This window comes from Trichosurus vulpecula, chromosome 8 (assembly GCF_011100635.1).
Source record: "Trichosurus vulpecula isolate mTriVul1 chromosome 8, mTriVul1.pri, whole genome shotgun sequence".
In the NCBI taxonomy this organism is placed as follows: domain Eukaryota; kingdom Metazoa; phylum Chordata; class Mammalia; order Diprotodontia; family Phalangeridae; genus Trichosurus; species Trichosurus vulpecula.
Window position 1 is genome coordinate 3,496,703 of NC_050580.1, and position 20,516 is coordinate 3,517,218.

The window sequence follows — 20,516 nt, forward strand, 5'->3', positions numbered from 1 at the left end:
CTTGATGCTGCTTGCATCTATTCCCTTCTCCTCTCACACACTTTTTCCACTTGTCCCAGGGCCTCAGTGGCTCTGGGATGGAAAGCCACAGGCTCCTGAATGGTTTATCCCACTCTTCTATAATCCATCCTTCACACAGGTGTGATTCAGAATGATATATTCCTTAAGACTTAGATTTGGTCATCCCAGGCCTCCCTCTCCTACTACTTCAAAACAAACAAACAAAAAATATACACATAAAAACAGTTCCATGGCTCCCTAATGGCTTTAGGATAAAGACTCAAATTCTTAGGCTGGTACTGTTGAAAACGTTGCACAATTTTTATGGCCTCAGTTCTTATTAAACTGGCCTACAACCCATTCCCTGTGCATGGAATGCCATCTCCCACCAGTTGACCTTTGCAAAAAAAAAAAAAAATCCCCTCATGGGGGGAGGGGGAGATACACTCAATCCCTCTACATATTGGCAATTGAGAAACCTCAGGCTGACTTCAGAACCCAGTCTTGATACTCCCTCCTCTCTGAGACTATTCCTTACGCCCTCAGTTATAAGCATAGAAACTGTTTACACACACTTCACATTCGTTTCTATACTTTTTGTATCCCTCACCAGCCGAACACCCCAGAATAAGAGGTCCTTGTGATTAGAAGCTGTTTGTTTCATAATGGGGTTTGCAAACCCACTGACTGGTAGAGTGTGTTTCACTTAGAAAATAAACAAAGAAACAAACAAAAAGCCTATGCCAGTGATTGGCAGGTTATAGGGATATCCCAGGGAAGAAATGCCCTTATCAGTGTTTACATCAGCTTCTGCAGCTTAGGCTTGTAGCTGTGCCTTTCCAGAGGTTCGTGGTCTCGGTCACTTGGCTAGTAGTGGTGCCCTCCTGATTCTGATGCAAAGTTGGTATTCACTAAGCCATTCTGCCTTGAAGATTGAAGACATGCAATTCATGTTGAATCATTTGTCAAATTGGTTTGAAGCTCAAATAGACAGATGACTTTTCCAGGGTCATACAATCAATGAATCAACACCATTGATCAATTAAGCACCTACTATGTGCCAATATTAATCACCTACTATGTGCCGGGAGAGGCAGCTAGAGGGCTCCGTGAATACAGCACTGGGCCTGGAGTCAGGAAGATGTGAGTTCAAATCTAGCCCCAGACACTCACTAGCTATTTGACGTTGGGCAAGTCACTTGTTTTGCCTTAATCCACGGGAGGAGAAAATGGCAAAAACACTCCAACATCTTTGCCAAGAACCCCCCCCCCACAAAAAAAACCAACCAACCAAACAAACAAACAAACAGAAAATAAGAACAGAGTCAAGAAGTCAGTCAGGACTGAAAAACAGAAAACAAAACAATCTTACAGACACTGTTTTAAGCCCTTGGGATACAGAAAGAGGCAAAAGACAATCTCTGCCCTCAAGGAGTTTACAATCTAATGGTGATGGCAACATGCAAACAAATACACACAAGGCAAGCTATGTACAGCACAAATAGGAAATAATTAACACAGGGAAAGCACTAGAATAGAGAGGGACTGGGGCAAGGTCCATTGGGCCTTGAACCAGGTTCTGTTCCCCTGCAGTCTAACCTTCCCTGAGGCTGAGGAAGGAAGCAGGATGCTGCAGCAGAAACAAGTCCAGTCGCTAGTATGCCTTTGGGCATGTCCTCTCCCTCCCCCGTAACTAGGGAGGGGACGCGGCTGGACTGGATCATGCCTAATGAAAATGACTTAGAAGCTCATCACCCACAGACTCCCCCAGTCTAAGATTCTACGTAGGGTCAGCCTGGAGCCTCACTCACCCCTGGGCCCTATACCTCCCAACCTTGTCCGTGCCAGGCACTTTCCGAGCATGGAGAACTGCCCCTTGCACTGAAGACTCTAGGCAGTGTCCATCTTGGTGCCCTCTACCTCCGTTGCCAGTTGAGGTCCCATGCGCGGACCCACTGGGCTGACCTGAGGAAACAGGCAGATTCCAGGGGCAGTGCCCAGACAGAGGGACTAAGCTGGCCAGCGTCCCACATCCCTCCCGACCCTGTCACATCTCCCACTCCAATGCCTGGGTCTGCCGGCAAGGTGAGAGCCAGACTGGAGGCGGGGGCTGCAGTGGATGCCCCCACCCCCTCCACCCCGCCTTACCATCGTGACGCGAAGGGGGAAGGGTCGGAGGGAGGGGGCGGAGCTATGTGGGAGGGGCGGGGTCAGGCCGGAGAGGCAGGGCCAGGGGCGGGGCGACGTCGCGCGTCGCTACTGAATGAAGTGGGGCTCCCACTCCGCCGCCTCTGCCACCGCGGCTTCTGGTGCCCGGCTCAGCTCAGCTGCTCCGGGCTGCCCCGGGCTGGGTCTACTGGGCTCCCACCGCCGCCCCCGCCTTCGCAGGTGCCGCCGCCAGGCCTGCCCTTGCCCCTGCAGCCGCCCACAGTGCCGGCAGCCCGCAGCCAGCGGGACGGCGGCAGGAGGCGGCCAGAGCCGGGCACCGATGGGCATCGGGCAGCGTCCTCGCCCCTTCCCCGGCGCAGCCGCCGCCGCCCCTGCCCAGGGTCGCCCGTCCGGCTGAGCGGCACTCCGTCCCGCGCGTCCCCTGGCCGGCCGGGCAGGTGGATGGGCGGCGGGCTGGCTGGCTGGGGCATGTAGGATGCTCCCGGGTCCGAGCCTCCCGCGGCGGCGGCCCCGCCGGCCCCCGCAACCTCCTCCTCAACTGCTCTGGCAGATGAACGCCGAGGTCTCCCCGCAGCCGTCGCCGCCTTGCCTCTGGATGGTGCCAAGCTCCGGGGGGCTTCTGCGGCTGGCAGCTGGGGTTGTGCCCCCGCCGCTACTGCTGCCCTCACCCCCGCAGCCGCCGCCACCACTGCTTCCTGGGGTCCCCAGTTGGCAGGTGCCCTGTGAGCCCTCCTTTCTACCGCTGGTACCTGTGCCCTCAGCGGCGGCCGATCCCCCAGCGCCTCAGTACCCCTTGCTGAACGAGCAGGTAAGGATCGGCACCCCTATTCCCGCTCTCCTTCCTCCTCGTCCTCCCTTGGGTCTGTCCTCCCTCAGCTGCCAGGTCGCATTGGGGTCTGCCTTTGCTCTCTTAGGGCTGCCCTGCGGGGCACACGCCTCCCGTTCATTTCGCTCTCCCCTTTTTCCTAGCTTTTATCCTCCAGGGTTCTCGGACTTTCAGAATGATACATATGCAGCCTGGCAGCTATCCCTCTGTCCCCACCCCCAAAAGTTCGGGTTTGCATCCCCCTTTCCGGATCTCAGGGGCTATTGAAGAACTCACATTAGAGGTGGATGACCCTCTTAGGTCAGAGAACCGACCCTGGCGTTAACTTTCTTCTCCAACCCTGGTTTCGCTGTCCAGGAGGCAGTGGTGCTGAAGTTCCAGCCTGCTAAAAGCCGTGGGTTGCAGCCATGTACCTACCATGGCGGAGTTACACACGCAGAAGTTAATACTTTCACAGTCTCTGACAGACTTCAAAAGCAAACCAGGGAGTCTGCGAATCGATAGATATTTCTCATTCTTATCTGAGCGGGTATTCTCTCCTTCCCCCTTAAAATAAGGCCGGACACTCACCAAAGGAAATCTTATTCCACGGAAGTGGATTGGGGAAAGATGGTATTTAGGACAATAAACTGGTAACATTTAATGTTTTCTGAATCCGCTTTCCTTGTCCTACTGATGCCATAAAATTGTTTCATGATATACTGCACTTCAGGAGAGTTTGTCTCAAATGAGGAAATGAAAAAAGCGAGAGCAGAAAGAAGAGGCAGCAAGAAACGAAGGAACAAGGATCAATGAGGGAGGCAGGCAGAGAGAGAAAAGGAGAGGGGAGAGGGAGGGAGGGAGGGAAGGAGGGGGAGAGAGAGAAGAGAGAAAGAGAGGAGAGAGAAAGAAGAGAGGAGACAGACAGACAGAAAAGGAGACAGAAAGACAGAGAATGGTTTAAATCATGCTTGATTTCAATTAGGCGGCAGAATAGAAGTCTCCTTTCAATAAAAGCTCGTTAAATTGTCTTCTGTGTTTCTATGCAGATATTACATTTTAGGCAGCTTGCCCCTTACTCTGATCATTAACTTCATTAGCATATTTGAATAAATGCTGTGCAAGAAATGGGAGACTGCTATGTATCTCATTCTAGTTGTATCCTATGAAATTGATACAGCCCCTCCCCCTTATCCTTTTAAAACTAGACTATGAGAATTTAAACTACATAATGTATTTAGTTCTCTGCGATATTTTCATATTTATTCAGTTTCTTTTTGGATTTGTTAAATAAACCTCTAGCCATTGCAACATTTTGGAGGTTGCCATGTCTGAATGCTACCACTAGAGGTATATAATGCCAAGGAACTAACATTTTCTGTTTAGAAAGCTGCATTTGTGTGTGTGTGTGTGTGTGTGTGTGTGTGTGTGTGTGTGTGTGTAAATGGAAGAAGGAAAAGAGGAAAACCCTAGAATGTTTACTTTTCCTTTTAGCATTTCGATTTACTATGAAATATTAAGTTTTAGAATCAAAAGAACATTGTTATCACTGAAGAGCAGCTAATATATGTATAATGTATATAATGTTATATGTATGTATGTAGGCATGATCTTAAAACTCAGATGTTATGAGATTTTCTCTACTATCAAGCCCCACCTTTTGTTAATTACTTACTAATGAGGATTCCATTATTTGTGTATAAGAATCTTTTATTTTTTTTAAATCTTGTGCTGTTCGTACTCGATGTTAGTTTTTACCATTGTGTTATATGCATTAGGTCTTGTTAGTCCTTCTACACTCAATAATGTGGTTATATTTTATTTGCAAACCTCTTTCTTTAGAAACTTTAAGCCTTAACGCTTAAGCTTATTTTTAATGAGAGAAAAAGGATCGTTAAGGGAAGTGTTCATTTGGGGGAAGATGATCTTTTATTGCTTAAATTAGGAGAAAGGGGTCATTAGTCTTGAAATGTCATGAAATAAAGTATTTTCATTTTTATCAAAGCAGTCCAAGGGTGAAAAAAATGCATTTTACCATCTATTTTTCTTATATTTTACAATATTCTGAAAAAATTGGGAGGGGGGCAGGTTAGTTCATCACCTCATCATTTATGTGATGGTGCCTTTATGCTTGGAAGTTAGTTTTCTGTCAGTATTCAAGAATGCAGTACTCAACGTTGATTTTTAATGTTACTAAAACAATATATTTATCATCATCTTCACTGTCCATGGATTGTGGTACTCATTTAGCACTGCAGAATGGGAACATGTATTTGATATTTCAATCACCTTTAGAAATAAAAAAAATGTGCTTTTTTTTGGTTTAAAAATAGTTGTTGGACTCAAAGACCCTCATATAAATCAGCAGTTATTTAGACCAAACATTGTGGATTTATTTTAGAATAAACAAAACTTGAATTTCCCTTTTCTGTCATTTTGTTTTTTAGTGGATGTTTGGAGCTCAGTCACCTGTGATAGGATTCTCTCCCTCTTCTAATGTGGACTTGATCCCTATTTTCCCCCATGTATACACTTCTGCTCTTCCACCTCCTGTAGGGAAAAGTTGGCTAGACAAGAGGATGCCCAACTGTAAGGTAAAATGCCAATAATTTAGTTGGATCAATAGATTTTAATTGTGAAATTGTATTCATGTGACCATAAGAGAAAGCATTAGGATTTTCAAAATTATATGTATTATCGCAACTTATTAACCATCTACCTAAACACTTGCATAGTAAGAAGGCTTTATCAAAAATACCAATATGTTGTGCGGATTAAAACCCAAGGTCTTGTTGTTGTTGTTGTTGTTTTAATCAATGCAATGGCTGCAATATTTTCCATTAGTATTTCATTTTACTAGATTTTGAATTTGCTGTTTTAAGCTTTTTCTTCTTTGCTTTTTTGGGAACACATGAATTTGAATGGTTTATGTTGTAGCGTCCTTAAAGTTACTTGGTCAGTGTCAGGGGTCATTATATATGTATAATGCACATATGCATGCATATATGTATATATGTATGTATGTACATATTAAAGCAAGGGACTCTTTCCACCAAAGCAGAAGTCAATTGTAGCTTAGTAGATGCATTTAGATGCTATTGGAATCTGTGAGAGGCTAAGTGATTGGTCCATGCTCAGAAACATAAGAACCAAATGCAAATTTTGAATCCAGGCAAGTGTTCTGACATCTTCATTTAGCACTGTATTCATTAGCTTTTTGAGCCTCTCAATATTTACATGTAATTAATAAAATCCTTGCCTTTCCTCTCCGCTACCCTAAACAAGTTTGAATTGCTGTTTATGCTTAGACCATACCAGTTAAAGCCACAATCTGATTATTATTTTGATCAATGTATAAAGCACCCAAATGTGAAAAAGGTATTTGGAACTGAAATCTGGATTTTGGCAACCTACTTTAACCAAAGATATCAGTCTATTCCTAATGTTTTAACTTCCATTTGATTGTGTAGCACAACCAAAGTTTTGGTTTCTACAACCAAAAGCCTGACAGTACAGCCAAATACATCTCAACAATTCATTCCAAGTCATGGCCAGGCTGGATCCCCATGTTGTGGTCTCATGGTGCTTAACTCACAACATCACTAAAAACAATGAATTGGCTACAGTGGGCTCCATTTATTGAATGGGGATAATACTTATCACTTTTAGGTATCTTTGACTTTCTATTGTATATTCATTGGCCTTGATTTCTAGAGTCAATCTTACTACAAAAAAAGGTACCAATCTATTACCTATGAGGATAATTCATCATATTTCTTTCTATTACCCAGCTATAAGGACTAGGCTTGAGTACTGTTCTTTAATTTTCAAAATTTGACTGAAATTTTCTATAGACATGGCCTAACAGATCCCGAGTAGAAGATAGTTTATTTAAATTAATCAAGTGACAATTATTTCTTGTAACTACATTCAGAAAGGCTATCTGTATAAAAGTCACATAATTTGTAATAATTTGGAAATGCCCATTATTTTGAACCAATGTAAGACGGGACCGAATACATGTTCCTGATAGTGTTTATTTTGTTTATTTTGAAAACTTACTTAAAAAAATTCATTTTACTTTATCTTGGACAGATATATTTAAATAACACATTTGCTCTGGACTCTACTTGGATACATCCTGAGGAAACAAGATTGTTTCATGTACATGAAAAGCCACATTTAATGACAAACCAGGTGGCCGTGGCTGTATCTAGGCCAACCCCTGCCTCCAGGCATCTCCCCACAGTGGTGTTATCACCTCAGCCTATACCAGGTTAGTAAAAAATGATGGTGATTACTTCTCTTCATCATCTTTTGCTCTCTCCAATTGATTGTCATATGACATTAATTGTAAATAGTATATAGCTCATGTTCGTGGAAACATCATTTTGGTAAAAAAAAATCTATTTGAGTGGGCGGGAGATAATCTGATATAAGGGAGTTATATATTTTCTTTATTTTTGACCATTGTTTAGGAGATAGGGTGTGTTAGCAAGGTGAAAAAAATGGATAAGATAACATAGTGGTTTATTTTCATCAGTGCTCTATTTTTAGAATTTTATCTTACTGTCTGTTGGCAGCTAGCAATATATGATGCTAACTATTAAGTCAACCCAGTTAAAAAAAATACTTATAAGGGACAATGAGCCTAAAAAAAGCACTAAGCTGAATGGGTAACTAAATTTTAAATGTCTTAAAATTCCTCCCACTTTGCCATTCTTTACAAGCAGTATGAAGGTTTCATAAATGAGAAATTAAGGATTTAGAAAGATTAATTTGTTCAGATTTTAAGTTTCAGTGACCTAAAAGATCACTTGCCCTAGGAAAAAAAAATGACTCCATTCTTTGATAGAAGATATTGTATTAACTATGCAATGATGGAGAAATAATGAAATCCTTTATATTTAAAAATTAATTTATATATATCCTGGACTCATAGTTATATCATACAAGTAAATACTGGCCCCATCAACATTCTCCCAAGCCCTCTCCTATTATGGAATTGGTTTTAATATTTCACAGTTATATAAAGTTTTTTGCCATTTCATATATATGTGCATATGTGTGTGTATGTAGATGTATATATATATATATATATATATATGTATATATATATATATATATATACACACATATATACGTATATATGTATTTTGAATTAACAAGGACAATTTCCTTTGGATCATAGAGAGTTCTTTTAAGGAAAAAGAAATTATTTTCTTATTGTTTCCAAACATCCCTTATGCTAATGAGCAATGAATCTTATTTAGCTCTGAGTCCTAGAAAACAATTCAAATGTTTTCTATTTTTCAGAGGTTATAATGATACTTGCCTGTGAACTGCCTTCTGTTCTTGCCTTTCTTAAATTATTGATTAAGTGTAAAGTAGATCAACATCACATAGTTATACGTTGGTAAATATGTTTACAACAAAACAATAATGCTTCCTATTTGATTTTCACTCAGCGAAAACGCATTTGCTTATCGCTCCTTGGTTTATATTATTTGTTTGTTTTTAAAGTTGTTGTCCAAGCATATGAGTAAATAAGAATTATTTTCCCTAATTCATGGACTCCTTGGATACTACTACAATTGTGAGTGTGGTAATTTGACACAATGAGGGTAGGATCAATGTCCTAATTCTTAGCACACTGCCTTTGCATAAGTACGTGCTTAATGATAGTTGTTGACAGAATGGGTGAATGAATGAATACAACCAATTTGTTCAATGAAAAATATTTAGTCAACTTGGTTCTTCTTTGTTCTGTCAACTCCACAACCAACCTTTTTGACTACATTTTCCAGACTTCATCTGGTGGGTTGGTTGCCAAGGGTATATTAGGGATAATCTTAGTTCAATGGCTTTTGATGAAATCTGCTCTTGTACTTTTGTATAGTCAAATGTTTATTGCAAAACTTTAATGACAAATGTGACTTTCTCAGCAATGTTCTATGATAAATATTTTATGATAGCTATTTAAAGAATGCTCTTATAGTTTTAACTTTCTTGTTAAAAGTTTGTGTGTGTGTGTGTGTGTGTGTGTGTGTGTGTGTGTGTGTATACATATTTAACATATTGAAAAGGGAAAAAAAAATTACCCTTTGTTCTTGCTTTGGTCTATAATTTGGGAAAATTTCTTTCTTTATCCCCCTTCCACTCCCCTGTCTTTTCCCTAATCTGAAAACCACAAGGGAATATGGCTTTGCCAGATTTACATGTTTTGTTTTTAAGGGAAATGTACTTTCTCCAGGAGAAATTTCAATGACAGTGCACCCATTTTGACTCAGTAAATAGTGTAGAATTAAAAGTAATTATGTCAGGACCAATTTGGTCTCAGATAATGTTGTATGTTATCTGCAGCTGAGTGGAGTACAATCCCCTAATGTCCCACAGGTCACTAGGAGACCCTTAGCAGCAGCTCTGTCACACAGTAGATAGAAGGCTGAGTCTAGAGTTGGGAAGATCTGATTTCAAATCTGACTTCACATATTGACACTCTGTTTGACCCTGGGCCAGTAACTTAGCCACTAGTCTCCCTCAGTTTCCTCATTTATAAAATGGGGAGAATAATAACACTTTCCCCTCCAAATTGTTGTGAGGATAAAGTTAGATGTTTGTAAAGCGCTTTTCCAACTGTAAAACACAATTGAAATAATAGCTATTATTAATAATTATATTGAAAATGTTTCTTTTAGCATCCAGGAATCTCAAATGCATGGAACTGTCTGTTTGTGTACCAATTAACTACTCATAGGGAACACAGAAGAAAATATCAAAGTGGAGATCGTGGAATTGTAAAATTGAAAGAGCTCTTGGTTGTGATGGTCATCTAGAAGACCAGCATTGCCATCTTAAACATGAGGAATCCAAGTTGGCCATAGAAATTGGAATTATCTTTCAATGATCATAAGGGTAGGCCTAACTGCAGATCAGGTAGTGACAATAAAAGGCCTTTGAGCTTATAGATATGACAGAGTCCCTAAGATTGTTTTCCCCTCATGCTTAAATGCAACTTTTCCAGAATATTTTTGTTGCAGAAAGTCCATTATGATTGTAGAAGAAATTAAAACAATGAGTTTTAGAGCTACTGAGCATTCAGAAATAGGTAAAGGCTAATTCACATAATAGTATAGGGATTAGACTCATGGTTGCATTTGAGTATAGAACTTGCGGGAATTCCCTTTATAAATGAAGGTTGGCATTTTCCCTATAACTTATCATCTTAGAGTTTTGCCTAGAGGGCTAAAATGGTAAGCACCTTTTTTTGGGTCACACCGGCAGTATGTATAACAGGCTAGATGTGAATCCAGATTTCCTTGGTTTTAAAGTTGGCTAACATCCATGTTGTAGTGCTACCTACAAATATCAGAGCTGAAAGAGACTTCAGAGCACATAACTCAATGCATAAACAAAAATATCACCTCTACAGTGCATCCTGTTGTATCTAAACACACCCTATCTCACTCATAACTCAAAGACCTTGAGTTAGGGGAAGTTCACTACCTCCTTAGGGAGCCCCTTTACCATTTGGATGAAGTTGGTTTAAATGAAACAATTATGCACTTTCCCTTAACAATTAGATGATAGATGTAGTCAAAATACTTTCGTGTATGTCACATAATGTATCCAATATATAGTTTTACATTTGAGGAGAAAAAACTTTGCACTGCTTCAACAGTAGGTAATACAGAAGTTGTAGATAGAGTATAAGTTCATGGCCCATGGCCAAGGCTGGTGAAGATGGTGTTTGGAATTGATTAAGAGACTTGAAGATCTGTTGGGCTCTCCAGGCCCTACCCTTTCATTATTCTCAATGATCTGAATGATGTATTCTATGCTATATATAGCAATGGAATCAGAAAGCCCTGAACACTCTTCGGGGAATTTGAATCAGATGGCTCATATTCCTGTATTTGATCCAGAAGTTTTCTTAGTTTCAAAACTAATGTGATATCCATTTTTTTCATAATATGCAATTCAATACTCAAGGTTGGCTAAATTATTGGTAATCTGTTTTTTCATCATTTGTGTAGTCACATGTGAAGCAGCAAAGAAAATATAGGGCTGGTTATTCTGTTGTCTCTTATGCCTGTGACCAGCCCTCTTGTTTGAGCCAGTCATGTGGTTGTGTCTCGGTCATGCCTTCAGGAAAATGTGATCCTTTCTAGCTAAGTAAACTGTTGGATGTAATTAGTGGTTACTGACTCATTCATAAAAGGACCAGAATGTTTCATTCCCATCCCTTTACTCTCCTAACTGTTGTAAATGGAAGGCCACTGCCTATGGTGATCGGCTGTATTTGGTGACAAAACACTCTGAGGATGGAAAAAAAGGTCATTTACCCATATATTCAGCAAAAACAGGATAACTGAGCAAAGGATTGGGAAGGATTGGTTCCCCCTGGAATATATCTCAATTTTGGGGAGATATGATGTTTTTTCATTACAAAGCATCTTGCTATGAATAATTATAAAATGAAAAGAAAAGTGTTTAGGTTAGTTATTAGAGAATTATGCCTCCATTAGCATAGTTTGGAAGGTAAGCCTACAGTTAAAGACACAGTTACAAAAATAAGCAAGCAAACAGACTCACTGGACTAAATTATTCAATTTGGGACTACTCTTCTTTAGAAATTTAATGTGATGATTTATACTATGAAAAGAATTAGCTATTTGAAGGTGTCAAAAGAGCTTTAGTCTTTCAGCTCAATGACAGAGAAGTATACAATGAGCAAATAAGAAGATACGTGTAGGTCAAAATGAAAATACTTCATAAGATCTCTGAAGTCAGGTACAGTCCTTCCACCAGTATAGTTAACACCCCTCCACACCTGAACTGATTATGTTCTTGAGCTATTTGTAGTGACCCAAAACACCTCCTGGGCTGTGTGTTTGTGTGTGTGTGTGTGTGCGCGCGCGCGCATGTGTGCACACACACGCATGCTTGGACACTACTACAAGGCCTATACTTTAAAACTTTACTGATTTGTAAAGCTATTTAGAGAATATTTTCTAACATCCAAAGTCCATAGACAAATTTTAAATCTTAAATATTTTAAAACTAATGCTGGTTTGTTTCTTGGAGTACAGAAATATTTCTCAGATTTCCTGTAAAATAAGAACCATGTTATTTTCACCAAGTCCCATGTGTGGACAACATCCATGAAATACTCCAGAGAGGATCCATTTGACCCCAGGAGATAATAATTAGCCCAAGATAGTGAAAAGTAAGAGGTATAAGGAATGACAAATCCAAGGACTTTGTCACAGACCTGTATTGTGTATCTAAAGAAAACTCAGAGAGATAGCTCCCTGGTATAGTGAACAGTGCTGAATATTACTTGGAATTTCCTTATCTGATCTTAATATATTGGCATTTCAATTTTCCCACTCCTTTACAGCCTCTAATGGACTATTTTATTTTCTTTGAACCTCTAATGAGTTTCGTTTTGATATACAATCCATCTCCTCCTCAGATCTTCTCAGGCCTTCACCTCTGCACTGACTACACTCTCCTCCCTTCCCCATCTTAACACTTTGGTGAACCACCTCAACTGTTTTTTTTCCCCTCTGGAGTCCTTTGCCCTTTTATCCTATCACCGATCTTACCCTTCCAGTTTTTAGCTCTGGATGAAGATTCAGCAAAGTATAGAGAGAAGGAGTAGTCAAATAGGTAGGAGAACCAGGGGAGAGTGATGTCCTGTAGCCCTAGAGAGAAGAAAGTATCAAAGAGAACAGGCTGATCAACAGGGTCAAAAGCTGCAGAGGTCTAGAAGGACTGATTGTAAAGTGATAGATTTGAATTCTCCTTCAGAAGTCTAACAGCTCTGAAAATGACCGAATCAGGTAAATTCAGCCTAAGGCATTCCTTTTCTGTAAAATATGGATAACAAGATCTAGCATTGTGGTGAGATTCAAATAAAATCATGTATGTGTAGCACACTGCGAATCCTCAAGTGTCTTATCACAGTTGCATTTATGTGAAATAGAATTATCTTAGTGAGAAAGTCAAGCGGGTCTGAATTCAAATTGGCTTCCAATTCTTGCTAGCCATGTGACCCTGGGCAAGTTACTTAGTGTCTCTCTGTCTCTGTTTCCTCAGCTATAAAATGGCTTTACTAATAGCACCTTCCTCACAGGGCTACTGTGAGGACCAAATGAAATAATGTTTATAAAACACTTAGCGGAGAGGCTGGCACTTAGCAGTTATCTCACCCTTGCCATCAAATCCAGCATTAGATGGCACAGACATTTGTAAACATGGTGGACAGAATCACAGCAGATAAGAGAAAAGGAAAGTGATTGGTTGTATCCTATGATTTAGATTATTTCCAGAAACATCTTTAACAGCATGGGCCAATGCTTTCTGAAAATAATGGACGAAATCATACTAAGTATCTGAAGTAACTGCCAAAAGTCATACTATTTTTGAGGCATAATTGTATTTGGCAATCAACTTTTCAGTGACCGTACCTGTAGAAAAATGGAATAGTATTAAAGGAGTTTGATTTTAGAATCTGAAGCCATGATGGATATGAATATTGGATGGTTGAATTTTTTTTTCTGAAAAAGAGTTCATTTTCTTGAATTACAAGTGATTCCAGGCAGAACAAGGGTCCAAATGCTCTCTGTCACAAAGTGAAGGCATGGAGTAATCTGTTTGAATTAAAATGGTATTCCATTTCCTTGAGGTTTTCCTAAAGAATGAATTTTTTTTAAAATTAGAAATCAATAAAGAAATTTGAATGAGTGCTGCTGCTGTTATTATATTAACAGTATTTCCTTTTTCTTATCTGATTTAAGGACGTTTAGATAGAAATGGTCCTAGGAAAGTCATTAGACTACTGGTGTTCTTTTAGGTTTAATATTCCATGGACAATGGAGATGGGTGATGAAATGACTGTTCTGTTTAATTGATTATTGAGTAAAATTATTTGGAGGTAACCTCACCCTCTACAACCCCACTACTACTACTACAACGACAATTACGACAACTACTACTGCTAGTGCTACTACTACTACTACTACTACTACTACTACTACTACTACTACTATGTATTCACATAGTCACATTTGAATATTTGCAAAGCTCTTTTCAAATGTTATTATATTTTGTCTTTATTATAACCTTGTTAGGTAGATGTTACTTTTGTCCCCATTTGGCAGAGGGGGAAACAGAGATGGAGAGATTATGTCATGTACCTTTGTTCATGCAGCTACTAATATCTAAGGCAGGATTTGAAATAATATCTCTTATAACTTCTTGAATCCAAGTCCAACGTTCTGTGACTTTTGGTACCCAGGTGCCACTGTGTCAATAGTCAATCATCAAAGTTAGTGCAAATAGACACTAAAAATATAAACATGTAGTCTTACACATCTCTTGAGACTCTCTTTATATGCATAGCTGATTCTAATATTTTGACTACATCAACTGATCAATTCCATAGAAATATCTGGTGACATAACCTTAGGTTTATCCAAGTAGGTATGCTTTGAACAAAAGGGGCACTTTTTCCTAGATACTGACTTATTCATGGAATCTGATATCAGTTGCATTGACAGTTGAATTAATGGGTTCTCTTCCACATTGTACACTATTGGTAGACTACTGAGAAGTTGTGAAAAATGGTAGGGCATAATAGAGTTAAAGAAGGTACTACAAAAATGGAAATTGCCTTTATGAGTAAGATTTGGATAAATTCTACAGGAAGGAGAACAGGAAAAGATGAACCTCTACCTTCCAAAATAACATGCATCCTTCCAGGAGACATTATTTGATGCTTGGTAATTTATTTTTATGAGAAAGAGGGGAATCAGAATGCTTCATTGAAGCCTAGAAAAATCAGGAGGTAGATGATATGGGTCCCACATTTTACCCAAACAGATGTGCATGATGGTCTTGTGTTTGTAATCAGCACTTTCTATGATCCTTGATATATTAGAGGTGTTTAATGAATGCATGCTGACTTGATGATTTTGTAGGAAAAGATGGCAAATAGCTGAGAAAAGATGGTAGAAAAAGAACACCAATTTTGGTAATTAAGAGATCATTGAAAATATTCAAGATAGTATTTTCAGTTAAGTGATGGGACTAAAAAAGAAATGAGAGAGGGGGGGGGGGGAGAGAGAGAGAGAGAGAGAGAGAGAGAGAGAGAGAGAGAGAGAGAGAGAGAGAGAGATTACAATCTATTTCTTTATAATTGATCAAATATGTTAGAAATTGGGCAATGCTAATAGAGTTGGATCCTTGGAACTGGATTCAAGAAGACCTGAATTCATATCCTTCTTCCAACACTCCATAGTTGGGTGATAATGGACAAATTATTGTTAGCCTCATTTTCCTCATTTGTAAAATAAGAGTAACCATAGCACCTACATGCCAGGGTTTTGAAGATCAAATGACTTAATACAGGTAAAGTGTTTTGAAAGCCTTGAAGTGCTCTATAAATGGTTTTACTGTCACCACCACCACCACCACCACCAACACCAACGCCGTTATTATTATCTGTTGTTGTTGTGTGTTTTATGTTTGTATTTCATTTTCAGAAAGGGCCGTGGCATCAGTGAAACGTTGACTTTGATCTGAATGAGGCAGGGCTGGGCCAGGTCGCAAGCCTCACTTTCTTTTCTGGAGCTATCTGGGTCCAGTAGACTGATATTCATTAGGATGACTGGAAATGGCCTAGTATGCAATGGGAGACCCTGGCTCTCTTAAGCTATGGCCTTTTCAGGTTCTCACTTTGAGTGAGGGAAGGCCTGTTCCAATTTGGTTAGAAAACCAAAACAAGAATTTGAAGGGAAGTGTTAGAGTAGGGATTTGTATGAAAAGGGAGAAAGTTGGTATTTGGTAAGTTCTTGTGTGAGAAGTCACCAACTGAGGATTTATTTTCACTTAGCCATATAACTGCAGATGGGGATAGGACAGGAGAAGTTGTTTCTTCTTCTTTTTCATCATCATCATCATCATCATCATCATTGTCATCTTCTTCTTCTTCTTCTTCTCCTCCTCCTCCTCCTCCTCCTTCTTCTCCTACTTCTACTTCTCCTCCTCCGCCTCCTCCTTTTCCTTCCTCTTCTTCCTTTTCCTCCATCTCCTCCTCCCTTTCCTTCTTCCTCCATGAAATTCAATGGGAAAAATGCATCTTTATCTCAATAGCATCAGTTTTCCTTAAATATGTGGCTCATTTTATTCATTAAACAATCATCCTTCTGAGAAAGAGTCACTAGGCTTCGTTAGCCTGCCAAAAAGATCCATAACACAAAACAAGTTGAGAGCCGATGGATTAAATTCAAAGCCCTTCATAGTATACCCTTTCCTACTTTTCAGGCATTTTACAACTTACTCTCTGCCACATACTCTTCAATCCAATACCCCTGGCGTCTTTTCCGTTTTACACGTAAGAAACTTTATTTCTTGACTCTGGGGAATTTCTCTGTCCGTCTTCCATGACTGAAATGTACTCCCTCCTCATCCCCACCTATTGGCTTCCCTGGTTTCCTTTAAGTTCCAACTAAAATTCTGTCTTTTGCAGGAAGCATTTCATAAACCTTCTTTATTTTAATGCCTTCTCTGTCTTAATCAGTCTCTACTTATCGTTTATACTTCTTGTTTACTTAAATATCTGAGTATCTATTTTCTTATTTTCCCCTCCACTAGATTGTGAATTCTTTGAGAAGAGGAAATGTATTTTGCCCCTCTTGTTATCTCCAGCATTTAGCACAGAGCTGGTACATTGTAAACATTTTTAAAATGACTGTTGACTGATTGATTAGATATTTGGAGTGAGGAAGAGTGAGGAACTTAGGCTGTGAACCTGGAGATTGGGATATTGGTAGTTCCCTCAAGATAAATAAGGATATTCATAAGAAAGGTGCATTTTAGAAGAAAAGATAATTAGCCTATTTTATGCACAGTGAGTATCAGATGCTCAAGCGACATCTTGTTTGAACTATCCGATTGTGACAGGAGCTCGGGAGACAGACTTGGGCTTGATGTATAGATATGGAAAGCAAATGCCTAGAGAGTATAATTAAATCCATGCAGCGGATGTAGCAGCATCAATTTAGCAGCAATTTAGATTTGAAGATCGTTCCCACCCAATGATGGGCCATGTGACCTGCTTACATCACAGGAAGCCTAAGTCACATGTGGTGGGAGGAGCTTCCTGACAGGAAAAAGAAGTTATGCCACAGGAAATGGAGAGAGAGAGCCCTTAGGGCTGCTGATGGCTGCTGAGGGCCGCTGTCCTGATAGAGCTGAGCAGGCTGACTCAGCCCTACTGTGAGTTTGTTTGGGGAAGACGCTGGGGGGGAGGGGAGGGGGGCGGGGAGGTTTTGGGACGTCGAGGCTCCGCGTTGTGATACTGGGCATGGAATGCTTTACTGCTCGGATAGATTGGATAAATGGCGTGCGGGGTTCTCTGGTGTCCGAATAAGTGGTTCACCTCTTCTACCTTCCGTGTGGAGCGTCTCCTATACTCTGCCCTACGGAACCAGAGGCGTTTCGGTATTTCTCATCTACAGTGTCACTAGTGCCTTACTGACACATGCGGGCATCGAGAGGCAGAGTACACAGAGATGCGGGAAGGACCAGGATGAAGCAAGCATGGGCTGCGGTCTGAATGAGCCAACAGAGGCAGCTGAGAAAGACCAGTTAGGTGGTAGAGGGAGAGCAAGAGGCAGCGGGGAAATGGACAAGAGCATGTCCCAGAGGAGAGGGTGCTGGCGACACTGTCAGAGGCTGAAGAGGCGAGCAGTCTGCGCGCTGTGAGAAGGACACCAGTTTGGGGAATAAAGAGATCATTGAAAATATTGAAGAGAGTGTTTTCAGCTAAGTGATGAGACTGGAAGAGAAATTGGAGAGAGAGAGAGAGAGAGAGAGAGAGAGAGAGAGAGAGAGAGAGAGAGAGAGAGAGGGAGGGAGGGAGGGAGGGAGAGAGAGGGAGGGAGGGAGGGAGGGAGAGGGAGAGAGAAAGAGAGGGAGAGAGAGAGAAGAAGAAGAAGGAGGAGGAGGAGGAGGAGGAGGGAAGTGGAAAGGCTAAACATAGAAAATATTTTGATTTCTTTGACTTTGAAACAGAGAAGAAATATACGAAGATAGCTAGTGAGAATGGGGGGGGGCAGCGTAGTGAGAGTCTTTCACCATGTGGAAGCCTTGGCTTTGTTAATTGGCAGCAAGGAAGGAGTCAGTAGTCAGCGCGCGCGCGCACAACCCCCCCCCCCCCCCCCCCCCCCCCCCCCGCTCTCAAGGAACGTAGTCTAGAGGGTGATGTCTGTAACTCGCTTGAAGCCTACATAACAGTGAGGGCAGGTTTGTTCCAAAAATATCCATGAAGAATTATGAGGAGTAGCATGTGGTGACAACTGGCCACTTGGAGCTGACATAGCTCCTGGCGTATGGACTCTCGGATCCCTCTGGTATGAGCAATGTCGTACGGCAGCACCGCTGTAGGCTTCCTCAGATGTGGTCTCAGCCCACGTGTGTTATAAGGTTATGAAATGCCGTGGACATCAGCCTTCTTGGCCACTATGAACTTTGCCTTCTAAGCGTTGTGAGGGCAAAGGAAAAATGCATTTCTTTCTACCTCAATTTCTTTATACATAAAGTGCAAATACTATCTATACTCTCTTCCTCCCTAAAAAAGTGGTGGGAAATGCCCTATAAACCTCAAAATGACATATAAGTGTGATTTATTATTGTTATCATTAATAAGGATAAGACTGGATATGTGCTTCATTGGCATAGGTCATTATCAGGGGAGGAAACTCCCCCAACTAACACAGGTGGACTTCTCTCCAAACTCCAGGCTTAGCCTAGGGGCATTGAGAAGTGAAATGTCTTGGCTTTTGTCCCACAGCCAATATATGTCAGAAAATGGCCTTGAGGCCAGGTCTTCCTGGCTCTGGAACCAGATCTCGAAACATCGTGCCATGCTGCACAAACACTACCACAAAAACCAATTATAGCAAAGTAGCATTTAGATATTGCTTTAAGGTTTGCAAAGCACTTCAGGAATATTATTACATTTTATCTCACAAAGGTCCTTGGAAGCAGGTGCTATGATAATCCCCATTTTACACATTAGGAGTCTCAGGCAGACTTGCTCAGGGTCACAAAGCTATTGAATATTCTCCACCTTTCAGCGGGGCTCACCGACTCACTGACCGTTCTAGTACTCTGTCCATGACACTTAGCTACTGGCAACAATGAACAACCAACAGTTATGAAAAACATGCGTTTATAACCTATTCCCTGAATTTAAGTCATTCATGATCAAGGTCCTCAGGAAGGGGAATACCAGTTTTCCTGAGAGAGGCTCCGGGACAGCTAGGGGGTGCAGTGAATAGAACGCCAGCACTGGTGTCAGGAAGACTCATCTTCCCAAGTTCAAATCTGGCATCATACACTTACTAGCCGTGTGACCATGGGCAAGTCATTTAACCCTATTCACCTCAGTTTCCTCATCTGTAAAACAAGCCATAAAAGAAAATGGCCAGCGATTCTGTTATCTTTGCTAAGAAAACTCCATGTGGGATAATAAAGGGTTGGACACAACTGAAAAAAATGACTCACCAACAAAAGAGAGAGACTGAGAAACCCCAGTTCTTACCGAACACAAACATGAATCCAGTTTGATATCTAAGAAAGGTATATAAATTCCTGGGAGTTTGTGGTCTTGGTCCCACACTAGCAGATGGCCATGGACTTTGTGTAGCCAGACATAGTTGCCTTTTTGTTTTTCTGGAGCAGAACCGGGAGGTCCCTGTCTCTGTAACCCTGACTGGACATCCACTACAGTGCCATCTCTGAAGTGATCTTGTGGGCCATACGGGATGGATAAGTAGTTTTGCAGGTCATAATGCTAAAGCATATTTTGTCTCGTGATTACAAGAAGTTCAATTATCTTAATTTTGTAACAAAAGAGGAATAAAGAAACAAGGGAATTTCTAAAAAGTATCAGCTATGCATTTAGGTTCTCAATGTCTCCTAAGAAAAAGCCTGGGCTTCAGAGCGAGCTTCTGTTCCTCATTACTGCCGAGTGATATGATGAGACAGGTATGAGGCGTACATGAATTGTATGTGCATCAAATATAATGAAATGCTTTCCAAACAGCTGTTTGATGATAAATAGCAGAGTTTAGCTTCATGCATTTGAGAAAGCGTTCCTGAAACTTTGGCACTTACTTAAACCATCAGCATCCCAGAAGACTTTCAAGGTCAGTGAAACCTTGGGTGACCTGTTTGGAAGAGAACTGGCCTATGGCAGCTCCTACTGAGTAATGAAGTTGATTTTGAGTATTTGGGTTATTCTTCTGTGTACACAACAATACATATTTTGGACTGGAGAAAGTGTTTCTTTGAGTGATGGCTTTGCTGGTTTTGACAGCTTCACAAATTCAGCCAGATTCTCTCAGCAGTGAAACTACTTTAAAGGGATAAGCTGAGTCCCCTAGGGAACCACCGATACATTCTCTTCTTAACCAGTGTTGGGAGGAGTAAATGGTCAAAAGAAAAAAAGAGAGAGTGAGATGGGGGT

The 20,516-nt window shown here is 40.9% G+C and overlaps 1 protein-coding gene across 1 annotated transcript in view; it reads left to right on the forward strand.

Moving 5' to 3' along the window:
• Nucleotides 1-2,644: 2,644 nt before the first annotated feature.
• The window catches only part of TCERG1L (transcription elongation regulator 1 like), a 346,843-nt gene continuing 328,971 nt past the window's right edge, over nt 2,645-20,516 (forward strand). Inside the window, exons 1-3 of the mRNA XM_036736337.1 lie at nt 2,645-2,977; nt 5,422-5,568; nt 7,070-7,250. Of these exons, the coding sequence (XP_036592232.1) occupies nt 2,645-2,977; nt 5,422-5,568; nt 7,070-7,250 (661 nt within the window). The remainder of the gene's footprint in view (nt 2,978-5,421; nt 5,569-7,069; nt 7,251-20,516) is intronic.